Below are 25,997 nucleotides of genomic sequence, written 5' to 3' on the forward strand. Positions count from 1 at the left end.
TCAATTCGGAATGTGGTTCCTGTGTGTTCTTTCTTTTTAGTAATTTGCATGTCAAAAATATCCAATATTTAAACATTAACAAACGCTTGGTGAAGAGCTTAACAAGTGTTCCCCATTTTTTGTTTTCGCTCCACGTACGTAGCGTGATGCTTTAGGTGTTCAGTTTTAGCCGTACAGCGAGAACTAATTAAAAATTTTATTTCCTAAAATAGAAAAAGAGCAACCACTCTCCCAGGGGATTGGTTTGGCACTGAAGCGTATATATGGTTTGGTTTAATTTGTGTATTAATTTTGACCATTGTTTTGTCAGGGTTTGAGTACATCAGCACGTTTTGAATTTTTATCAATGATCACTGATTTGGAATGTTGTTCCTGTCTCCTCTTTTAGTAAATTGCCTGTCGAAAGTTATTCAAGATTTAAATATCAAAAATGATTTGTGAAGAGTTTGACAAGTTGTCCCCATGTTTTTTGCTCCACGCCGCGGGATCAGGCTTCAGTGTTTTCGTCCATTCGTCAGCGAAAACTGTATAATTTAAAATTTTATTTTCTAAAAATGGAAAAAAGAAATCACTCTCTTAGGGGATTAGAATTGGCACTAAAGTGTATGGTTTGGTTTGAGTAATGATTTTGACCATTGTTTCGTTCGGGTTTGAGTACATGAGCACGTCTTGAATTTTGATCAAACTTTTTTTTTAGTTTATGCACCTCTGCAAACATTTTTTTTCGATTATTTTTTGTTATACATATCGTGTTTGCAAACAATTTATTTTGTCTTTCCAGGCCCTGCAAACAATTTTTTTCAATATTTCCCCCCCCCCCCTCCAAAAAAATAATGGTCCGTCCCTTACACTAAAGTGTATGGTTTGGTTTGAGTAATGATTTTGACCATTGTTCCTTCCGCGTTTGAGTACATGAGCACGTCTTGAATTTTGATCAGTGATCATCAATTTGGAATGTTCTTCCCGTCTCTTCTTTCCTTCTTTCAAGTAATTTGCACGTTGAAAGTTATTCAAGATTTAAACATTTCCAAATGTTTGATGCAGAATTATTTTTCCTATTTGACAAGTGGCTCCCATTTTTTCTTTTTTTTTTGCTCCGCGCGGCGAGTTGCCTCAGGGTTTTCGGAGAATTTATTTAATATATTATTTTTTCTTATCACTTACTCAGAGCACTTGGACTGGCACTAATGGGTATTTGGTTATAGATTTTTACCGGTATACCCAAAATTTCCCCTCAAAATCATGCAAAATAACAAAAAATACAGATTTACTCTAAAATATTACCATTCTCGTCCCCAGAGTCCTTTCGTTTCTCTTTAACAGCCGGCTTGGCACGAGAAAACGAAGGGCTCTGGGGGTACATAATTTTTGAATTAATTCGAATTTTTTTAATTGGCTGTTTGGAACAAAGAATTTCTAAATAGAAGTCGAAAACATAACGACTCTCTCATACATTTTTTTGAAACGTCATGACTGCATACATGAAGACCTAAGTCCTAGAATCTAGGACTGGAAGTCCCGTGTCCCAAGAGCCCTTAGTTTTCTCGTGCCAAGGCTCAGCCGGCTAAGAGAAACGAAAGGGCTATGGGGACAAGAATGAAATATTACATGAGGATTACCCTAAACTTACTGAAATTCATTGAAAACAGACCTCCATTGCAAAATTAAGGAGACTTTATTCATTCAAGAACTGCAACCTTCATTAAATACCAACGTCGGCAATGCACGTGAGCTTGTTGCTTTATTAACTGAAACGTTAACAATATTTAAGTAACTGCTGAAAACCAATCGTATCAGTCTAGGTTCTAGACCCCCTTCATAGCAATATATATACGGTCTATATCATTGTTGTCAAAATATTTGTAACGTTCACACTTCTGAAAATGTATATCTTGCCTTGCATATGAAACGTCAAGTGCGTAAAATGCGATTTTTGTGGTTACCAAGGTATATGCTGCGGTCTGGTTAAGTAAGTGTAAGTGTAAGTGTAAGTAAGATTTTCCGAAGCACGAAGTAAGAACGAGAGCGTACCGAAACGGCACGAGGATTTCTCAAGTTCTCCTCGTAGCTTTTTAAGATTACAATACTATTCTTTAGAAGGATACGGTGATGAATTGTTAGGATTTAGTTATATATGGGGATTCCGATAAAAAAGCCACTTTCACAATCATTATGGCGCGTTCGAACTGTCCACGATCGACAATCGACTGCTTTGATGAACCGCTGGCGAACGTAGTTGGAACATGATGCTTGGCACGTGCATATGGACGAACGTAGTTGGAATATGATGATTGCCACGTCCATGTGGCCGAACGTAGTTAGAACATAATACTTCGCACGTGGATATTGCTTCGAAGTAATATTTTCCGAAGCACGAAGGAAGAACGAAAGCGTACCTGAAACGGCACGAGGATTTACCTAATAACTTCTGGCCATGCATAAAACTCTTTCCCGTTCTGCCCTTTAAATATCGTTTCTTCAGGAACGATGGCTAAAAAAAATACCAACAAGCAGCTATTTCAAAAAGAAATAGTGTTTCGTTTCCAGATTGCGGTAGGGTGAGAATAGCGTAATCTTGAGCTTTACATCAAGGAGATAAATGTTGTTCGACATGGCAGTTGCACAGCTTGCTATACGAAACTGTCCATACGAAATTTGATAACTTGACTGTCTTCTTTTTCGTTCTGAACTTTTCGTGCCGACTCGAATGTTTTCGCGATTCACGTGACACTGATCACGCAACTCCGGATACGTCCACGCGAGAACCCACGCAATTTTGCGTGTATTCGCGCGGCTTGTGACGTCGAAGATGCCGTGAATTTTCCTATACACATTTATACATTAATCTGTTACATGAATTGAAAAAACTTTGTTACTCTCCTGCATATATGCCCTTCTCTTCAATCAACTTGCCCGTTTTCGGGGCACGCTAGCCCTTCCGTGCGAGCAAACACGGCGGATATGCCATGTCATCACGCTTTTGTTTGCGTTGCAAACACTCTGATTGGTGGAAGTTTTCTTCTGTTTCAGAATATAGCTAGAATGTTTACTTTACAATTAAACGCTAAAAGAGCTTACTCTAGTTTTTTTCCAATACATCGCTTTAATCAAAACTAAAACCATTGCAGTCGTCGGATATTTGTATTTGTAAGGAATCTCAATATTTTTTGGTCTTGCTGATTATTATCTTTCCGATATTTGAAGAACATGCTTTTACGAAATTAATTGCCTTCGGTCAAACTTATTTACTTTGTGGTTGCGAGCGTTCTCCTGATTGGATAGAAGCCTCCACTGGGTAAATAGTTCACCTCGAAATTTATTCTTCGTCCGATCGCTACAAATTTTGGTAGAATGCGTGACAAGGTTATTACCCAATCCCCCCGCAAATTTGAATGTGGCCTACACGACAAGAAGGAAGTAATAATAGAATGTCTATTGATCTTGATCGTCAACTGCGAAATACAACCGATGAATCGATCGAAATCGAGGTTAGTCCAGTCCCTGAACTCTCTCTTCCGCGCGCCTTTTATAGGGGCTGAACCCAGGCGCGCGAAGAGAGAGTCCAGGATAACTTGCATGCGCATGCGCCAGTTTTTCCCCCAAAATTGGGGGGAAAACCATATTTGGCAGCCCTTTTGAAAACCCGCGCGCACAGATGACGAGTTCAACTACGCGACCGTGTACTAAAGCAGGATCACCGGCATAGCTTTAAAAAGCCTAGCTTTGCAGTCAGTGTCTGCTAAAAGCTAACGGCCAAACAAAAATCGCTATCCGTCAACTATTCCTAGTATTTTGTAGCTGTTTATTGAATTGGTTTTGGATGCATTTGAGCACAGTTTTTTTCTTGCATTTATTCGCGCGCTCGGTCGCGTAGTTGAATTCGTCATTTGAGCGAGCCAGTTTTAACCTAGCGCGCGCGTCCCTAGCAAGTGACGCCACACTCCTCGCTTCTGATTGGTTCGTTCTGAGCATGCGCATGCAAGTTATCCTGGACTCTCTCTTCGCGCGCTAGGGTTCAACCCCTATAAAGGACGCGTGGAAGAGAGAGTTCAGGGACTGGACTAAATCGAGGTAAGAGTTGTGTACTACGTGCAGTACGAACGCACATGGTCTGAAATGCAGTGAAATGTTATTTATATTGCTTGGAATCAGTATCTGAATTTATCTCTGAGGCCATCCCAATAAAATGTTTCGTTTCCCATCGCTAGCCTCCTCCGCAGGCGTCTCAAATTGAAAAGAACCGAAGAAAACGAGAGAAACGCGAAAATAATGGGCTCGGGCTTCCTGTGTTATGTGAACCGGAAGCGCGAGAAACCTTTCCTCTCCTCCCCTCCCCCCTACAGAAATTTGTTTCTCGCGCTTCCGGTTTGCATAACACAGGAAGCCCAAGACAGTATTTTCGCGTTTCTCTCGTTTTCTTCGTTCTTTTTAATTTGAGACGCCTGCGGAGGAGGCTATCCCATCGCCCGACCGACCCATTTTTTTCAAAAAGTAAAAAAAAAAAATTGCAGATTCACTAGTCAAAGAAGCAAGTACTTTAATTTACAAGCACACGATCTTGTTTTATCAACAACAATTGACATTATGTGATGTCCTTGCCTTTAATTTTGATTAAAGAAAGAATAACGGAAATAACGAACGAAATAGCCACCTTTTCGCATTCGTAACCCGAGGCTTTCTCCCTTCAAGCGTTCCATCTTTTTTCTTTTCTTTTTTTTTTTTACCCGACCGACCGACCCACCATCACAAGAGACGAGGCGATGGGAAACGAAACATTTTATTGGGATGGCCTCAGAGTATAAGGAGATCGTTATATTTTGCAGAAAAGGGTCAACCCGTTGCCTTTAATATGTTTTCCCCCTTATTAGGACCAGAGGTAAACCAAAAACACATTTAGACCCGCCAACATCAATATCTGTTATTTGTTTTGCAAGGAAGCCTACGACAACTACGTTCACCAAAAATCTCTCAGAAAATCTTTAACATATTTTTGTCGATCTGATTTCTTGTAAAATAATTGATGAAGGCGGGAGTGGGGGAAACTACTTTCATCATTACTACACTGAACATTCCAGAACCATTTTAGCTATTCACTATTTCCTCAGTTCGACTGTAAACACAAGTCTGTTAAAATATCGGTAACCACATGACCTCTTAGAGGGCTGTTATTCATAATGTTTTTTACCGCTGTTTGTTTCATGTTTTTGTGTTCTGCTGCTATTATGCCAAATGGCATAATGTCAAGCAGAACATATTGCTATCGAAGGAGGGAATGGAATGTCTAGAACAATAGAAAGTATGTAACAATAGAAGTGTGTAACAATAGAAAGTGTATAACAATAGATGGCAGATACTTTCTTTTTTATAGACTAAGTAAAAAGGCATTTCTATCATGTAAATTTGATATCTTAACGATCAAGTAGTCTATATGATAAAAATAAACAAAAATGAAAAAATTCTCGGTTTCTGATATAAAAAAAGTGTGTTTAAATAGACAATTTGTAACAATAGGTTGTAACAATGGGGAGCCCAGGCCCCTGCTAAGAGCTCTATATCCCGCTAGATTTGTACGTGTGTTTACGACGGTTTTCAGCTGCTGTCAGAGTTGTGGCTCGTGACGCACACAGCGGTTGCTAACGACGACGAATACGCGATCAGCCTTTTTTTCTGTGGAAGAAAAAATAAGCCCTCACCGCCCGTGAGCTAACGTGAAATTAAAAAATAACCAAAGATCCCATCCTGTATTCGTCCGAGTGAAAGCATAACGAGCTATCGACAAAAAAAATATGTTGGATTGTTTTTGCACGTTTGCTATTTATACGCGCTGAAACAGTCCTTATTGTGGTTTGTGGCGTACGCAGCGGTAGCTGGCATGTTGTTTTGCATGACGAGGGTTACGACTTTTAAAGGTTTCAAATGTCATAATAACTTGCGTGACGAATTATCTTGGTGTTAGCCGAAAAAACGAAGACAGTCATCAGTGTTGATACCTTATACCAACAGAACACACGGACCCATTAGGGCCCTATTTTTAAGTTACGATGGCCTTAAACCAAGAGTCTACGTAAAGACAGTCCTCTAGCCCGTCCCTACAATAAGCTTTTTCTGCCTGAGTGTTACACGAACCGGATGTAAAAGCAATACATGAGATAGCACCCAACGACTTAAAATAACCTGTAAACTTGCTAGCCGTAAAACAGCAAAAAGTATATGATAAAATATGATGACAGCTTCTTCTTAGATATTCCACGCAGCCATTTGTTATCATCGTCATCATCATCATCATTATCGTCATCATTATTATTATAATTATTATTAATAGAAACCTGGGTGTCTGTTTCATGGTAAGACGGCGAATCTTCAAGTAGCATAAGGGGGGATATGCGGCTCGGTTTCTTGAACACTGGCATTAATATAGCTTGTGCAACTAGGACATCTAACGGCTCTTTATAACTCCGCTCATCTGTTGACGAGTTCGTCGAAGGTAGATCTGTAGGAATCAACTTGTTCCATTCTCCTGTTGTGGTCTTCTTCTTCCTCGTTAGCCTTCTTGCAACTCTTCAAGAAAGACCAGAGAACTAACGGTAGTCAGATATTGTCTAGCGCCTGTACGGCTTTTTTCCCAGGCCTTCACGGTATTACCGACGTCGGTGACGTATCCGGGACGAACCGCGATGAAAATAGAGGCCTAGAAACTAGGCAAAGTCAGATATACGTCATTAACAGAGGAAGTACGATTGGCATGAACAGGATTGGCCAAATGATGGAAGGACTAGGAGGCGTATACGAAGTAGTAGGAGGCGTATACGTAGTAATTGTAGAAGGAGTTGAAGACGCATTACAGCTCAACCCTTGTCCGCTCCAGAACGGATTGTCACGGCCATCCGGCTTCCACCATCTGTATCCATGATCCACGCACAGGTAAAACCTTGGCCTTATAGAACCTCTACAGAATGACACGGCAAGGTTCCCGGGTCTTTTTTCCAGGTATTTCAAGGCAAGCTCTGTGCTGGCTTCGGGGTGTGGCGTGGGACACTGTTTGTTGACTGAACAATTTGTTCCAGTGAAGCCGGAAGTACAGAGACAGAGCGTTTCGTTACCGGAAGTGTAAACACAAGTGGCATTGTTGTAGCATGGATGTGATGGACAAATGTTCGACATTGAAGTCACGCCCCTGCACAACACTCTGAGATTGGGCATGTCACGCCATCCAACTGACGTCAATTGCGACCAAGTCTTGGTGATGTATTCAGGTCTCAGGGCAAAATCCTTAACTCTCAATATATCCGTGGTTCTACATGGAAGATAATCGTGAGTTATCATCCAGTGGCTGTCTACGTACTGCAGATACCAATTGTCGTTGCTGTGCCTATACACAGGACGTAAATGTTGAAACTTCAGAATACCCTCCTCACGATAGAAATAGTCTGTCGTGGGATCGTATTTTCCGTAGATGCTATCGATGCGCTCGTTCAAGTAAACTCTGTCCGAGTTACATTCTCTGAAATCTTCGTCCACACAAACGGCTTTGATCATCGGGGAAGAAGGCACAATGTATTTGTGAACTGAATTCTGATCGTCTGTGTGAAGTCTGATGTAGTACTGCCAGTACTGAACAATTCCTTTAAACATATCTCTCTTGTTTACAGAGCCCTGCAACCAAGACGAAGGATCTCTGATAATGCTGGGGTTAAGAATAGCAGCTACGCCGTAATTTGAAGAAGAGCCATCATCAAAAATGTTTCCAAACTCCAAAAAGGACTGGCCCTGGCCGTCACTTTCGAGATACAATCCAAAGTTACGGTCGCCTTCTCGGAGGTACACGGGAAAAAAATGGGAGCTGACGTTTTGCTTGATGTAAACACCTTCGATCATTTTGAATGGCATGGTCTTTTCGTTGATATTTTGGAAGAAAATCCTGGGACAAAACGTTTTAGAACTTGTAGGCACGAGCCACGTGCTTATTAGCACAAAGCAAGAGAGAAGATTCGATGCCATGTTTACGCTTGTATGAAAACGTTTTGCTGCAACGCTTTGTACTAGTTGTGAGTCAACTGAATTTAGAAGGTCGTGCAAATGTTTAAATTCACTTTGTATGACGCATGTAGCAAATGTTGTCACATGCCGTGACAGCATTGTCTGCATTGTGTCACAGCTAGGCGGTCACGCACGTGCACGACGTGCGTCACGCATCGTGCAAAAAATCACGCGAGGCGTTCAAGGCCGATTTCATACTCTGGAATGAGTTAACAAAGACGCTAAACAAAAGTAGCCATAAACCAGTTTTTAACAACTTTCTCGGTGCACTGAATAATTTTTTGTACCACTAGTAAAATACTTCAATACAATTTGTCGCAAAATTTTGTCAGTCAACCACGATAAAATTTGTAAGTATACGCGCACGTCTTGAATTTTGATCAGTGTTCATCAGTTTGGAATGTTGCTCCTTTCTCTTCTCTTAAGTTTGGTTCTCATATGATCGCCCGATCGTTTCTATCGCATCGATCGTTTGCAAATTCTGAGACGATCGTAGGTGATCGAAGCGATTGGAAACGGTCGAGTGTTCTCATATAATCGTCCCGATTGCCTGGTTTTATCGAAGACCTACGAAAAACAATCATTTCAGCCCTAGATCCGACACAATGGCAGCCTTCAATAAAAGAATTAATGAAAGAGAAAAATTAAAGTCGTGGCCCTCATATCTTCGCAGTCATTACAGTTTTACGGGAAAGAAGGGAAAGAGAAGCTAGAAGGATAGAACACGGGCGATCCAAGCGATCGCGATGGCCCCAATCGCCGCAGATCGTCTGTGTAATGTTCTCTTATAATCGCCCCGCTCGCAAGAAAACTTTTTGAAGTAACAGAGACGATAGAAATGTCCGGGTGATTATATGAGAACCAGGCTTTAGGGCCAATTCGCACTAGCGGGAAAATTTGTAACAGTTGGTAGATTTCATCATTGATGTGTCACTTGTCACGGAAAACAAGTGCGAATGCGTTTTTGAGCTTATAACTTGTCCAACAATTCAGGAAAACAAAGAATCAGTTGTCTTTATGATTGGTCCGCGTGATACATTTTGACAAACAAACGCAAAAACAAGTGCGAACGACTTGTTGGACAAGGGCAAATTTTGTCTAAACGGACAAATCCTCACAGGGGCCGCTGTCCTGCCTCAAGGTATGACAGTTCATGACAAGTCGCATTCCCATGCCCCTCGTTTAGCCCGAATTGCACCGAAAAACAACACGCGCTCAAAAATTGTTGCGGTAGTGTGCGACGTGAAGTGGCTATCATAATTCAACCGCAAAACCATTCCGAGGTAGTGTTTGACCCCCGGGGGCACTCCCTTATTAGGGCTTAATGGGGACGTGCGGCCCGATAGGGTATGGTTTTCAGGCTTTTCTGTCTTGAACGGGGTATATAGTTCACCCCTTTTTTGTCTTAAACGGGGTATCTTTGCATGGACCAAAGTTAAACAGGATAGGCTGTATATGCCTGCAGAGGTGTAACAAGGCGAATTTTCACAAATTCTTCGGTATTGCTGACTCACGATCACAACAGAGCCAGTGAGGTACTTGTTTATGTCTTAGACGGGGTATCGAAAATTGGCATTCTGTCTTAAACAGGGTGGGAAAATCAGAGGTTTGTGTCTTAAACAGGGTCAGGGTTTAGGATGCCGGGCCGCACCTCCCTACCCGCAATTATGTCGAGTACCCCCTCCCCCCGGGGGGTCTGACCCAATGTAAGGGTATGGTAAAAAAGAAAAAGGCATCTCGAGGCGAGTCATTTTCTTACTGCATGAGAACATGCTTACTTTAACTGTGAATTGTTTTTAGAATTTTTCATCACGTAATACTGCATATTTGATGTTTGCCCAAGACGGCCGTGCTAAGAAATGTACAGGGTTGCCAGAAGAACGTCCATGGGATTAGAATTGGCACTCAAGTGTTTGGTTTGGCTTGTGTAATGAGTTTAACCATTGTTTCGTTCGGGTTTGAGTACATGAGCACGTCTTGAATATTGATCAGTGATCATCAATTTGGAATGTTGTTCCTGTCTTCTCTCTTAGTAATAGGTCTTATGCATGATAACGTCATAAGCTCAAAATTCACCGCCAAGCCTCGTTTACGCAAATTATTCGCAATCTTTAGCCACCTTCATGCAGTTTTCACGTGGGTATTCTTTTCATCTTTGCTGCTTTGGGAATTCGTTCATGATAATGTTTACAAGATTGCACTTTGAAAGCGAGGCTTGTTGGTGAAACTATTTGCATGTCAAACGTCATTCAAGATTTAAATATTACAAAATGTTTGGTGAAGAGTTTGACAAGTTGCCCACAATTTTTTTTCCACGCCGCGGGATGCTTCAGTGTTTTCGGCAATTCGTCAGCGAGAACTAAATAATTTAAAATTCTATTTTCTAAAAATAGAAAAGAGAAATCACTCTCTCAGGGGATTAGAATTGGCTCTCAAGATTATGGTTCGGGTTTGAGTATTGATTTTAACCATTGTTTCGTCCGGGTTTGAGGACATGTGCACGTCTTGAATTTTGATCAGTGATCATCAGTTTGGAATGTTCTTCCTGTCTCCTCTCTTAGTATTTAAAATTGCCTGTCGAAAGTTATTTAAGATTTTTAACATTTGCCAATGTTTGGTGCATAATTTTTCTTTTCTGTTTGACAAGTGGTCCCCAGGGATTTCGGCCGTACACCGAAAACTTTTAAAATTTCATTTCCTTAAACTAAAAAACTAAACCTCGAAATTAAATCTTGCCAATCAAATCAACCGAAGTAAAATCCATTACAACAAAGTGATTTTACAACAGTTGATTTGATTTGCTAAATTTAAATTTCCTTTGTTAAAAATCTAGCCAATGAAATCATGCGTCTTCAGAGCCACTTGTTTCTCGTGCTCCAGGCTCTGGGGCAATCTCGAGCCCAGAGTCCATCTAGTCGGTCAGCGGTATGGGATGGACTCTGGGAAACTGGAATGGATCAGATCAATTTCAGGTCGATTTCAGGAAGAACCTTGGTTTTCCGGTTTTTATTGCGCATGCTCGTACTTCTTAGCGGAAGTAAATTTCCCAGAACGGAAGTAAATCAAGAAAGTTGAACTACAGTATTTCTAACACAGTATCGACTGAACTCGTGTTTATTGAAGCAACAAAAGTAACAATAACTTCCTGCAGTTAACTTAAGATAGAGTTAACAAAATAGCGTCTGGTGTTTTTATTTCCTTTAATCTCTTTCTTGATCATTCTGCTATATTTGTTTTAAATCAAAGGTGTTGCTAGCCTTCCAGGATTCCGTCTGTGAAGACTGCGTGAGTGTGTCCGTTGTTGTTTTGCAGAGGACGGCTAAGAAATTTACATAATGCACAACGCACGGACAAGCTATTGTTCTGTTCATAAAAAAAAATTGTTTGGCGACTTTCGCATATTTTTGTTTGGTGACTTTTGTATATTGGAAAGGCTTCTCGCTGAAAACGCATTTTTTCAGGATAGGTTGCATGTTTTCGAGCAAACGATGTTTCCTCGTCGAATGGCGGTGATATTAATAAAAACGTTAAAGGCCACATGCACACCGGTCAACGCTATTGAAAAGGCGTAATTAGCATTTTTGCAACTCAGCACGTGCACACGTGTGTTATAATTTTTGTTCAATTCTTTTTCTTAAGCAAAACAACAACGCGTAATGTTCAAATTCTGCGTCATTAGTTATTATTTTGAATCGTGCACTGTCTGCCATATTCAGTTTTTCAACTGGAACGGAGATTTGAATGAAAACAGTAGTTCTAGCGAGATTTGTAAGTCAACTATAAATTGAGTTTTCAATCGACCTTGTCCTTGGTGACGCCGTCGTTTGTTGTTTTAAATCTCCGTTCAGTATCGACGCTTAAAGGAAGTCCATTTTTTTATTCATGGTATCTTTTACGTTCAAAGAGAAGGGTAGAATTAGAAAATACTTAATTTATGTAGCACCATATCACGATTTCTTAGGTGTTTATACAAAATTAAGCTGATACTTCTGAACATTTGACCATGGAAAACAAAAAAAAAATGTTTTTCCAGCGTTTCCGGTTTGGTTTACTTCCGGGGAAGATTTTCAGACTTCCGCGGTTGATTTCTATTGTTCTGCGAGGGCCAATAGAGAAAGAGAAATACATTTCAGTTTCCCAGAGTGTGTCCCGGCGACCCTACCGCTGACCACCCGCTGACCGACCGAGGAGCCGGGAGACACTCTGGGCTCGAGATTGGCTCTGGGGACGAGAATGTGATATCAACAAAGAGGACTCTCTGTCCCAGGCTTTGCACCGTCAACAAAATCAAAGGCCCTTCGAGCAACCTCATGGTAATTCGATGAAGTGCCGTCCTTCGCTTTTTTTTCCCAAATAAGCGTTCAATGGTGTAACGGCCTCACTACATCTGCCTTTGAATGTTTTTGTTGTTGTTGTTGTTTATGGGAGTTGCGTCAATGGGTGACTGAAGCTTATTCATGTAATGGCCAATTGTATTGTTTATTTCACTCCAAAACAAAGCTTTAGAAGCTTTTAGGCTTTTGCAAACACGAGTTTTTCCAGTTTTATAAGGTAACTAAAATTTTGCTTCAAAAATTAGCTAAAATGATTATCAGCCGCATTGGGAACCAGTCACGCAAGTCACGCAAACGCTGGTGCTTGCGTGATCTCTCTCCGTTTTAATAATTTCCCCGACTCCAAAAATAAACTCAAAACGTTAACGTTTGAATGACAAGCAAAAAATAATCATTTCTCGCTAACAGAACTGGCTCTTGTTTGAATAATGCGAGTTACATAAACATCAAGAAGAAAATCTTTTTTATATACATAAACGATTTAGAACAATTTATAACGATGCAACAGATAACTCGCATCAGATAACAACTCTTATCACAGGGAGACCACAACAGTAAAAAAAATTAAATAAATTATTATTAAGAAAAGAGGAAATTTGCATATCTAAAATCCGCTCGCGCACAAGACAGCTCAGCATACGACAACAGTGCTGTCGTGTCTATCGACTACGCATAAAGAAAAACAACACAGAAAACGAACGAAACCACGTGAATAATATTCTTTTATTTATTTATTTAATTTTTTTTTACTGTTGTGGTCTCCCTGTGCTCTTATCGGAAAACAACAAGTGTACGTCTCAAATCGAAAATAATGTAAACTTAAAAAGCCTAAGATTAAAACCCCCAGCTAAATGCGAAGAAACGAAAGAAACTTAAAAAATGTTTCAGTTTTATTTTCATTCAAGATGAGGCTAAGAAACTTTTCGAAAAGCATTTGACTTTTCGAAAGTCTTATAGCCATGAAATCGTGCATGTCTGAGCTGTGCGAAATTTAATTATTTTGCGTTTACAATTGCGCGTGTCAGGATATATTTAAGTGAACCAGTTTAGGGTCCCCTTCGTGAAAACATTTCGACTTATCGATCCATGTTGCAATTTTTAGAACTTCAGACAATTAATTAGACTGGTCATTAGACTATACAAACATTTCATTTCTTTTCAGTTAATTTTGGATTTTACTAAGCGGGGAGAGGTAGCACGTAAAATTACTTCTGTCGCGGCAACTTTCGTCTACGGGTACAAGTTTTATCCACGGTTTACAACTTCCGTCAACATCCACATCATCAATACCTTTATTCATTGATTGCGTGCTCTACAGCACGCACGAATGTGACACAAGATGACGTGACGCCAAACAAAAACGTGCTTGAACTCGTGTTTTTTTTTTCAGTGAGCCGAAACGTTTAATAAAGTCACGTCACATGGCTCTCAGGCTTAGTAGAGCGATTTTTTTTACCACCAGAATAAAGTGTAATAACCTTTGATCCCTTTCGCATTTAGGAAAATTTCTACGGTAAATAATCAACCTCGTTCCCTTGAAGAGAGACCCTGGGTTTGAGGCTGGAGAATAATTTAATTTGTTTTTGATTGCCATGTACTGAATGCGTTTATAGAACCTTTCTGTCAGCACGTTTTACCGTTAATGCATAAATTGATTGCGGTTTGATATCAGAATGGAGTGAGCGAGTGAGGGAAATAAATCGTCATTTTTACCGAATGGTAATGAAGGTATTAAAATGACTATTTATTTCCCTCACTGGCTCACTCACTCACTCCATTCTGATATCAAACCGCAATTAATTTATGCGCTATACGATAAACGTGCTGTCAGGAAGGTCCTTTAAACGCATTCAGCACATGTCAATCAGAAACAAATTATTCTTCAACCTCGTTCCCAGGGTCTCTCTCTTTCAGGCAACTAAATTGAATTTTCACAAAACAAATCGAAAGAGGATCACTTACACTTATCCTCTGGTGATAAAAGAGAATGGAATTCGCTCAACGAAGCCTCAGAGCATAGGCTATCAATGAGCCATTCACGTAAGAAAACATTCAAAGACGCGTTTTAGTAAACACAACATTCATGCACGTTTTTGTTTCGCGTCACATCATCTTCGTGTCGCGTCATCCGTTCTTCATCTTTTTGAGTCGTGCAGAAACGCGCATCTTTCTCTCAAATTTTATTCGCTGCTTAAAATAACGCTATACGTGCTGGCAGAAAAGTAAACATATTCACAAAACAAATTTACTTAATGCTAAAAAGGATCAAAGGTTACACTTAAATATTTTTGTGATGAAATAGAATTCAAGCTACGAAGCCTGAGAGCACGAACCATCAATGACGCAATTCCCATGGAAAAATAAAACATTCACAGGGAAATAAATTGAGATTGTGTTACATTATTGAACGCTTATTTGAAGAAAAAAACTATCAATGAATCTATCAATGACCCATTCACGCAAGAAAAAAAATTAAAGGCAAATTAAGTGAGATTGTGACATTACTGAAAGCAGCTATGAACTACATATAGTTACGCTTAAATTGTTATAAAAAATTATTACACTCGCCATGCGACGTGTTTTAGTTAACACCACATCAACGGCACGTTTTTGTTTCGCGTCACGCCACCTCGTGTCACGTCATCCGTTTTTCATTTTTTTGAGTCGAGCAGATACACGAAGTGCTCGGGCGTATCTTTTCTCTCAAATTTTATCCGCTGCTCAAAAATAACGCTGTACGTGCTGACAGAAAAGTAAACATATTCACAAAACAAATTCACTTAATGCTTAAAAGGATCAAAGATAATACACTGACCGGTAAATATTTTGGTTGTGAAAACTGAATACGACGCCTGAGAGCACGAGTCATCAATGACGCAACTCACGTGGAAAAATAAAGCAAAGTGAGATTGCTTTACTTTATTGGACACTTATGTAGAAAAAAATACGGAGGTCGGCACTACATTCATCGAATTACCATGAGGTTGCTCGAAGAGCCTTTGATTAATACCTCATTACCATTCGGTAATCAAAGGCTCTTCGAGCAACCTCATGGTAATTCGATGAATGAAGTGCCGACCTCCGAATTTTTTCTAAATAAGTGTCCAATAAAGTAAAGCAATCTTACTTTGCTTTATTTTTCCACGTGAGTTGCGTCATTGATGGCTCGTGCTCGCAGGGGTCGTAGCGCTATTCAGTTTTCACAACCAAAATATTTACCGGTTAGTGTATTACCTTTGATCCTTTTAAGCATTAAGTAAATTTGTTTTGTGAATATGTTTACTTTTCTGTCAGCACGTATAGCGTTATTTTGTGAGCAGCGGAAAAAAATTTGAGAGAAAAGATACGCCCGAACACTTCGTGTATCTGCTCGACTCAAAAAGACGAATCAAAGTCTCTTCGAGATACCGACTTTTTTGCATGAAGTACGAGTCGAAGGTTTATCCTGTGCATTGTTCTTCGAACTTATCATTACAGTTGCTTTGTAGTTTAGTTTAACAATTTCCTATCTTCGCGGAGGAAAAGCAGCCATATAATTGTGTCAAAAATGGCGCGTCCGCGCCGGGTATTTATACACATATTCCTCAACATTACACAAATAAACAGTGCAAACTTCACCGAGATCTGACAATTCTATACTTTAAAATTGCAAGGACCTTTCGAGGCGGTCGATTACGGCAGCGAAATTAGCAAATGAAACAACAAAATAAAACAAAAATGAAACAACAAAATATGCGTTCGACGCTTTGTTTTTGCGACGAAAAAGCACGAAAAAACTACGGATATTTCCGACTACTGTCGGAGAAAACATTGCGCATATTATTGCGGCGTAAACAAATCGATACACTCAAGCTGCGTTTTGTCTAGGCTCTGCGAGGGTCGGATTTCAAGACAGCTTCTTCGTGGGCTTAAGAAGGATTAAACAAAAGCCATATATACAGTGAATGCTTTCGAATTATATTTGAAGATGAAATACGAAAAAAATTTGCTGTCTTTGACTGAAATTCCACTCGAACTGCGTCGATACGATCGCATGTTGTAAAGCCGATTCATGCAACATTGCTGTCAACGAGAGGTCACGCCCTTAACGACCTAGGCTGATGACGAAATAGAATGGCGCTTGTAGCGACCAAATTTGGCCTAATTTTTAACCGCTCCTAAGCTAAAAGAAGCCCCCATCTCTTGCATTTGTTTTAACTTCAAAAATATCTTTGAAAAGAGCGAGTTTTTTTGGTATGGTTTATTTTTGACGTTTGTAACTTTTTAAACGATGTAAGTGCTAGTGATTATTTATTCGTGTTTTAGCGTTAGTTACGCAATCCATTGTTTGTACGACGCTTTTTATAGATCGCCTTTCAGACACACGTGCGTTGAGATAAGAAAGCTGACATGTCACTTTAAAAATTGTTATATAACGTTTGTAAATGTGACAAGTCACGTTTTTTTCCACGAGATCGCAAGTGATCACCCACAGCTGAAAGTAATCCCTTGAGAAATTAAAACAGTCCCTTGAGAAATTAAAAAAATCCCTTGAGAGTTTACAAGAATGTGAAATTTTCCCTAACATAACTGTTATTCTCCTACTTTCGCTTGTAAACAAGCAAAAAAGTCGAAAAAACGGATGACGTGACACGAGGTGACGTGACGTGAAACAAAAACGTGCCGTGGATGTTGTGTTGACTAAAACACGTCACAAGGCGAGCGTAATAATTTTTTATAACAGTTTAAGCGTAACTATATGTAGTTCATAGCGCGAATTCCGTATTTTATCACAAAAATATTTAAGTGTAACCTTTGAATCTTTTTAGCATTAAGTAAATTTGTTTTGTGAATATGTTTACTTTTTTTAGCAGCGAATAAAATTTGAGAGAAAGATGCGCGTTTCTGCACGACTCAAAAAGATCAAGAACGGATGACGTGACACGAAGATGATGTGACGCGAAACAAAAACGTGCATGAATGTTGTGTTCACTAAAACGCTTCTTTGAATGTTTTCTTACGTGAATGGGTCATTGATAGCCTATGCTCTGAGGCTTCGTTGAGCGAATTCTATTCTCTTTTATCACCAGAGGATAAGTGTAAGTGATCCTCTTTCGATTTGTTTTGTGAAATTCAATTTAGTTGCCTGAAAGAGAGAGACCCTGGAACGAGGTTGAAGAATAATTTGTTTCTGATTGACATGTGCTGAATGCGTTTAAAGGACCTTTCTGTCAGCACGTTTCTCGTTTAATGATGAATTAATTGCGGTTTGATATCAGAATCGAGTGAGTGACTGAGTGAGTGAGTGTTCGAGTGAGAAAATGCGGCCCATAACATAACCTCATTACCATTCGGTAAAAAGAGAGAAAACAGAAGGTCTCGGCTGGGGATCATTTGCTGTCAGGTACTAGGTATCATCATTAATTTTGCAGTGCCATACAGACCTAACGTCTCAGCTATTTATTCGTGTTGTGACGCAACACTTCAGTGACAGCTTAATTAATTAAGAGGGCTATGTCACGCAATTTTAGGCGCTTTCGGCACTGACCAACTGGTCATAGAGTTATTTAACTGAAACTTCGCAATAACGGCTAAAACTGCAGAATAACTCAAAAGAAACACAGAAAGGCCAAAACTGGGCATGGATGGGCACAATTACAGAAGATTAAAACGGATTGCGTTCGGGTAAACTTGAAAAACGTCGGCCCGACTTTTTTCAAGTTTATCTTAATTTGTATGAAAGTGCCATTTACAATGCTCAAAAATCATCCTTGTTTGATTACGTGGCCGTGTTTTTACCAATCAATAACTTTTGCTCTGCCAATTTGAAGTTTACAGCTCTTAATTAACGAAAATAAATAGAGTTCACTGAAATACCGTGACCTAGCCCCTTTAAATAACAGGCACACATATCTTAGTTCATTGACAAAAGTCATCTTATGAGGAGATGTACAATTCCAGAAATCACTTTCTTTAAGATAATTATTACTGGGCACCTTGCATTTTATTGAAAAGGCAACTGATTCATAATTTCTAAGTTTTGATTAATCTGTGATCAGGCATTCTTTTTTTTTCATGGTAGTGGAAGAGCGTAAAATTAAGTACACCTTATCACGTCTTTTCACAAGCTGAGTTTAAAACATACATGAACAGTTCACCGCAGCATCAACAAATATTTCACAATGACTGAGAGAATTCTTATGTTCTTCATTGGTTAAGAGAAATGGTGGATCAAAGTATAGGCCTACAAAACTATGACAAACTGTAAATTGACAATGACCTTGCCACCTAGCCTTCAAGCAGAAAATGTCATCACTGCATGCAATTTCGTATAACGATTAATCGTGAATTTTCAGTGCTACTGTAAAAAAAAAAAAAAAACAAATCGCCCACATTTTTTCCTATGGCCTACACTTGCAGGGTTCGTTTTTCTTGGAAATTTTTAAAAACTATCTTGATTTCGGGTACGTTTTTACCCTTTTCTTCACAAAAAATAATCTCCCTAATTTATTTTGTACAATCAATACCATTTTCCATGACTTCCCATGACCAACACTTTAATACCATGACTTTCCAGGCATGGAAAATTAAATTCTAAAATTCCATGACTTTCCAGGTTTTCCCTGACCCGTACGAACCTTGACTTGCAGGCCATTGCATAATGCCATAAATGGCTCCCATGGGTCCAAGTTGAGATTAAAACCGTTTATGACGTCATTCATGTAGTCTGTAAGAGTGTAGACCATTGAAAAATGTGGCTGATTTTTAAATCCCTGCATAGTGTACATTATTGTTATAAACCTCACTCTACATGTAGTAGTATTCTACATGTACCAGATAGTTAAAAAATGCAGATTCTCTGCGAAACTTTGTGAGTACAAAATGTAACATCTTCCTTCAATAAACTACGCTTGCTTGATTACAGGATAAAAAACAGATTTACACTAAAATATTACATGACTAAATACTGTAAACAAAGATTACCCTAAACTTACTGAATATCATTGAAACAGACAGGGAGAAATAACATTTTTTTATGAAATAAATACTAGTTATGCAACGCTTTCGAGTGGTATACTATGGAATATCCCACGAGTCACTTGTATTTTCTCGGTATACACACGAGCCTTTAGGCGAGTGTGTATGCCAAGAAAATACAAGTGACAAGTGGGATATTCCATAGTATACCATGAGAAAGTGTTGTGTAACTATTTTATACCATGCCATAGAAAATACGCTTACTAAATTTCGTCGAGAATACAGTCGCAGCGCACTATGGGAAGGTTGGGTTGAATACCGTCGAATATACAACGGCTTTCCTGTATTCTGATTGGCTGTATTTTCTATGGCATGGTATAAAAGTACTTATAAAACACTGTTATTGCATAGGCTGGAAAGGTCACAAGAACCTGTTTCCTTGAAAATATTTGGCACATATGCAAGGTTTGTTTGATCTCCAAAAAATACACAAATCACTTTTTATTTCAAAATGCGAGATAAGTTACAATAAAATCCTACATAAATGAAAACAGTATTACTGCTTGTCCTTCTTTGGTGGAGGTCTGTAAAAAAAAGCAAATACAAAAATTGCTATTTGTTTTACAAGTCGCCTGCACTCAATCATTAGAGAACCAATCCAATCTGATGCCTTTCTTCTCAGTTTCAGAGCATACAGAGCAGACATGTAGGCTACTGACAAAACTCCTCCAATCCCCCCTGTCCCTGGCCAGACATTCCATCTGCATCCAGGTGTAGTTCTTTAATTGTACAGTGCATTCAGTCACAACAGAAACTTGTTTTTTTTTTACAGCTTAAGTTTTTCTTGAGGTGACTGAAAATAATATGTGAGTTGCCGGCGCTATTTAGGCTAACAAGAGTAGTTTTCATATGTCGGCAAAATCCCAGATGAAAGAAACACTCCTGATTCTCCAGATTTGTCCCTGAAAATTACAGACGATCGGGAGTATTTACGATTTTGAGTTTTCATAAGTCAGCAAAATCTGGGACGGTCGAGAAACAGTAAAATCCCTGATCATCGGGGAATTTTCCCCGACATGAAAACCAGGGTTAAGGCTAACCGGAATGGACAGCAGACATAGCTGCCTTGCTCTTTGTGACGACCCCATGGGAAGTCCATTTTTAATCCAACTTTTTTCCTAGCTTGTTTTAGTAATCTCACCTGTAAATTCCAACCACTACAGCGTGATCTCTCTCATATGGCTCCAAGGTTAACTGTTCCTGAGGTTTCATTTTCTCAGCTTGCATCTTTTTCACTTCTCCTGCAAATACTGCAGCAGGTTCTGCTGTTGAATCGATGCAGTTTGCCTAACAACAAGGTTTAAGGATGAGCTACAGTAAGACTTAGCTGTTACTTACAGTTCTTAGGTATACCAGCCAAGTCTCACACATCATGTGCAAGTCACAAGCCTTCTGGTCCAAAATGTTTTTCAAACCAATTCACATTGCAAACCTCAAATAAACCTGCCATGTTTACCACAGAAATATGACCAGAAAAGGATTACTGTAAACGCCCGCAGATAAGACGCACCTTTTTCCCCAAAATCTTCGCTTGACATTGAGGGCGCGGCTTATCTGCAGGAACGTTTGAAAAAGGTGCCACTTAAGATTTTCTTTGAAAAACTTTTTTTCCGAAATTTGAGTTGCTTAATTCAGCATGCAGCTTATCTGCGGGTGTTTACGGTAGTCTTATTAAATCATGCTTGTGTGTACTTGTATTTGAAGGGGAAAGTCCTTGTAAGGATGGCGTTGTCTTTCGCTGAAATCTATATGGGGGAAAACAGTGGAATCTTGATTTCTTGAACCCTGGATTTCTTACCGATAACTGAAACCAAAAGTCAATTCCCTTGGATTTGCTATACTTAGTCAAACTGTAATTTTACCTCGCATTTCTTAAACCAATTTCATTTCTCAGAGGTTTGAGTAATCAGGATACCACTGTAACTACAGTATTTAGAAAATTGCAAGGCACCTTCAGATTAGTTTTGAGAAGTCTTTAAAAATTTAACAGAACATCTTTACACGTGCAAATACAATGTACAGTAGTCAGGTCACTGTCAGAAGTCCTGACACACACAATGAAAATCTTAATCAGCCCAACCATCATACTCTGACTGTTACATACACCCAGCTCGCACATACCTTTATCGATATGACAAAATGTCCTCCATTTTTGAGGAAGTTGTGAGCATTTATAGCAACGATACGAGCCTGATCAGGCTGAGCAACATCAGCAAAGATGGTATCTACCATTCCTAGAAGAGAATTAGAAAGTAATAAATTAGTTCTTGTCCACACCAAGGCAAGATAAGCATGCAGCTACAATTTAAAACCTGGAGAGAAACAGAACAACGTGGAGGAAGATCCATGGCCCTACATGTATATTCTCAACAAAGAGAAAAAGAGGACAGATTATGATGAGGGCAGGTTGGCAACAATTATTGGAAATATGGAATTCGATGTCCTAATAGCAAAGAGCAGGGTTCATACTCTTTTGAGCTTTTGAAATTCCATGACTTTCCATGACCTAAATCTGCGGCTACAGCAATTCCCAGTACTCGTCTGATTCGCTTCAATTCCAGGCCAATGCGACTGTGCTCCGTTCTCCTGTGGTCGTTTTTGGCTTCCTTGTACTTCCTCTTGCAGGAGGCGTAACGCCACAGGACGAACGGCAGAAGGATTTGCACGAGAATGGCGATAATGATGACAAATGGGATCACAAAAGGGTAGTCATCAAAGTTGATGGGTTTTGTCTTGAGCGTTCCTTGACTTTGGGGATCTGGCAAAGAGTCTTGAGTCGCATTAGAAGTCATAGTCCCGAAAGTCCCGTTTTCTTCTTCACATAACGATGCTTCTCCGCTCCAGTACGAACTGTAATTGCCATCCACACAGAGGTGAAACGTTGTAGAGGGATACGAACCACTACAAAATGACAGGCCAAGGTCTCCGGGTCGTCTTTCCAGGTAAACAAACTTGTTTGATGGAGGACATTGTTTGTTGACAGAACATTGCAATCCTGTGAAGCCAGAAGTACAGAGACAGAGGGTTTCGTTATCGGTAGTGTTAACGCAAGTGGCTTTGCTGTCACACGGATTTGATGGACAAATGTTCGACATTGAAGTCACCCCCCTGCAAAACACTCTCATACTGGGCATGTCACGCCATCTAAACGACCATTGCGACCAAGTGTTGGTGATGTATTCAGGTCTTAGGGCCAAATCGTTAACTCTCATGATAACATTTTCTTCAGACGTACTCGGTCTATACGATTCACTTATCACCCAGTAGGTGTCCACGTACTGCAGATACCATGACACGGCGCTGTGCTTATAGACAGGACGAAGACTGCGAAACAGTCCCTCGATTCGATAGAAATAGTCTGTTGTGGGATCGTTCAAAATGTTCTTGCTTTTGTCATCGATGCGCTCGTTCAAGTAAACTCTGTCCGAGTTACATTCTCTGAAATCTTCGTCCACACACACAGCTTTGATCATTGGAGAAGAAGCAGTTATAGGAACATTGTAGTCAGTCTGATCACTTCTGTTATAGTACTGCCACTGCTGAACAAGTCCACTAAACACATCACTCTTGTTTAAAGTCCCGGAGCTAAGCCAAGACAGGGGATCACTGGAAAGACTAGCAGCCACGCCAAATTGCAATAAAGAGCCGTCTCCAAAATTGTTTCCAAACACCAAAAGTTTGTTTCCTTTCTTGTCGTTATGGTAATACATTCCTAAGTTACGGTCGTTCTCTCGGCGGTACACAGGAAAATTATTGTAGTTGTCATTTTTCGTATAAATGTAGACACCTTCGATCATTTTGTATGGCATGGTCTGTTCGTTGATGTTTTGGAAAAAAATCCTCGGACACAACGTCCTAGAACATGTAAGAACGAGCCACATACTGATAAGCACAGACCAAAAGAGGAGATGTGAGGCCATGTTTGAGAGCTTTTGCCGGTGCAACTAGATGTGCTTGTTTAGTGAAGGCGTCAAAACGGTCGAGGAATGGTTCCTGGAAAACCGTGGGTCTTCGAAACTTTTGATGCGATCTCGAGTACTCGGATGTCTTTGCACTGAATCACGAAGTCTCGCCTCTGCTTCGTTTCTGTCACGTCTGTCTCGGAGTCTTGAACGTTTAGCCGCAAGGTCTTGTCTCGGATTTAATTTTTTTTTTTGCTGAGGGTATTGGCTCAAATAAAACAAAAAATGGATGAAGTAATGCGTTCCAACATCTTTCTTCGAGCGACACAACCGAAGATGATTCGCTTTCCGCTCAAGGGGCCAGAGTATATGGATCACTTCAAGTTTTCCTACCCCTGACTAAACAAATAGGAACACAAGTATCAATTTTTTTTTTCTATTTGTGAATAATGTTACGCTTCAGTGTTTCCTTAAAGCAAGCTTGGATCACGCGACTAAACTGCGAACATTCTGAACACTTGATAGCTAGTAAATGCTCCAGTAATTTAAAGTTGCAAAACTTAAACAAACCAGGAGATTGGTACTTTGAAACTATATAATTCTTTTTGTGTGTTTGGAACGGCGCACAGCTCTTTACGGTACAACAGATAGATCGCAATCATTTAATGGAACCAGTCGATCGAGAGAGATGAATCAATACAATACACAAAGAATTAATTGAATTTCCCTAAAGGGCTTTTAAGAAACAATTTACATTATAAGAAAAGAGATCATTAAATCGCCCGAGGAGGTCATCAACCCAGTGATCTAAACCAATAGGAAGCTAAGCTAAGTATTTGAATTTGATGTTATCTCGAACTTCTAGTCAAAGCAATTTTTTGCTAAACATTTTCACGTTTTTTTACACAGTATGAGGTTTGTTTGTTTTAAAAAGAAGAGTGCATTAAGAATTTGCATCTATTGAGATTTAAGCATAAAGGGAGGCTGATATAATAACTAGCTGCTTATTAATTGTTTAGACATTTCATCATCTACAAGTGACCCATTCAATCACGGATATTGTGCAAAAACCTCGATCCTAGAGCCGGAGTTATTATATCAAACACGAGGGACAGTGTTTCATCGGAATATGCAAACACCGAGAAGAGAGTTGAAAATACGACGCGCAGCGGAGTATTTTTGACGAAATTCGAGGTGTTAGGATACTGGCCGATGAAACACTGTCTCTCATGTTTGATTTATCTCACAGGGAACCCAAACGCTGTATTAGTTATTCATAATCTTAAAATAAAAATGTTCTTATTTACCTGCATTCCAGTTTTTTTTTTACCGGTTTGGGGGCGATTTGAGTCAGAGCGAAGGCGGTTTACGTTGCGAGTTTTAAACGGTAATCGATCTGTCGCAATGTCAATACGACGCGCCTCAATTACGTCTCAAGTTTTACTTTTATTAAATTGAAACACGAAACTCCCCGCGAGGAGAGTTAATTTAAAATGGTGTTAGTAGCTTGAGTTAATAACAATTGAAACTTGAGGCGCGTCGTAATGACATTGCGACAGATCGATTACCGTTTAAAACTCGCAACGTAAACCGCCTTCGCTCTGACTCAAATCGCCTCCAAACCGGTAAAAAAAACCCACGGGAACGCAGGTAAATAAGAACATTTTTATTTTAAGATTATGAATAACTAATACAGCGTTTGGGTTCCCTGTGTTTATCTTTTCAATCGAAACAAAAGCTACAGAGTAAGCGGAAAAACCTCCTTCACGGTTATGATTTTGATCGTGCAAAATATCACGCGAGCAGTTAGGCCTGGTTCACACTAGCGACATAACGAGATAACGACATAAAGAAAAGTTCAGTTCTTTCCTTATGTCGTTATGCTTATGTCATTATGTTCCAACTATGTCGTTATGTTATGTTATTCACTGGTGACATAAAACATCAAAGTGAGGTGTTGCATTTACGTGACCTTGCCGTTATGTCGTTATGTCGCTAGTGTGAACCAGGCCTTAAGTCATCGAAAACTTTACCCGATTCCAACCAGGGCGCTTATTCCAACGAAAGAAACACTAAGCTAGTTTTATCTCAAACTTTCTAAATGTTTAAACATTTTTTTGCAACGTTTGCACCGCTTTATTACACCCCTCTGTAACAGACCCAGTGGAATCTTTCTCTTCACCGGGTTTTCGGAAAAAAGTCACTGGGTTGGCCAATTTCCCACTGGGTCGGGTTAATTGGGCTGGTTTAAATAGGTTTATTCGACAAAAGTCACAACGCACAGTCACCGGGGAAGCGTAAAAATAGGCGGGTAAAATCAAAATATTCGCTGGGTACCGGGGAGACTAAATTTTCACTGGGTAGGCGAAAATAATCCACTGGGTCGGGTTCCACTGGGTCTGTTACAGAGGGGTGTTTAGAAAGAAAGAAAAATCCTGCAATACATTTTCGCGGCAAAAATTTCATTTCAGCCTCAGTGTATCTCAACGACTTCCAGTCACGTCTTGAATTTTGATATCGAACCTTTTTGCGAACGTTTTGGAATGTTTTTCTAGCCCACTTACCCGCCTAACCGCTAATTCGATAAACTGCTATCGTGCAAACTTTAATACTTGATTAATTTATTAATACTAATTCTAAATTATTAATTTATTATTTAAACTTAATTAATTATTATAGCTTGTGAACGGGCTACGGAGTGGGGAGC

General features: G+C 39.7%; 2 protein-coding genes across 3 annotated transcripts in view; both read right to left on the minus strand.

The window, feature by feature from the left end:
* Positions 1 to 19,700: 19,700 nt before the first annotated feature.
* LOC144663454 (rRNA 2'-O-methyltransferase fibrillarin-like) overlaps positions 19,701 to 25,997 on the minus strand; it is a 56,609-nt gene continuing 50,312 nt past the window's right edge. For both annotated transcript variants that reach the window (XM_078524414.1, XM_078524412.1), the window contains exons 8-10: positions 21,510 to 21,622; positions 20,530 to 20,675; positions 19,701 to 19,912 (exon numbers count right to left, since the gene is read on the minus strand). In XM_078524414.1, the coding sequence (XP_078380540.1) occupies positions 19,885 to 19,912; positions 20,530 to 20,675; positions 21,510 to 21,622 (287 nt within the window). In that variant the 3' untranslated portion in view covers positions 19,701 to 19,884. The remainder of the gene's footprint in view (positions 19,913 to 20,529; positions 20,676 to 21,509; positions 21,623 to 25,997) is intronic.
* LOC144662972 (uncharacterized) lies at positions 21,806 to 23,668 on the minus strand. The gene has a single exon (XM_078523899.1). The coding sequence runs from the start codon at positions 23,306 to 23,308 to the stop codon at positions 21,806 to 21,808; it is 1,503 nt and encodes a 500-aa protein (XP_078380025.1). The 5' UTR covers positions 23,309 to 23,668.

This window comes from Oculina patagonica, chromosome 8 (genome assembly GCF_052425735.1).
Source record: "Oculina patagonica isolate OP01 chromosome 8, crgOcupat, whole genome shotgun sequence".
NCBI lineage: Eukaryota > Metazoa > Cnidaria > Anthozoa > Scleractinia > Oculinidae > Oculina > Oculina patagonica.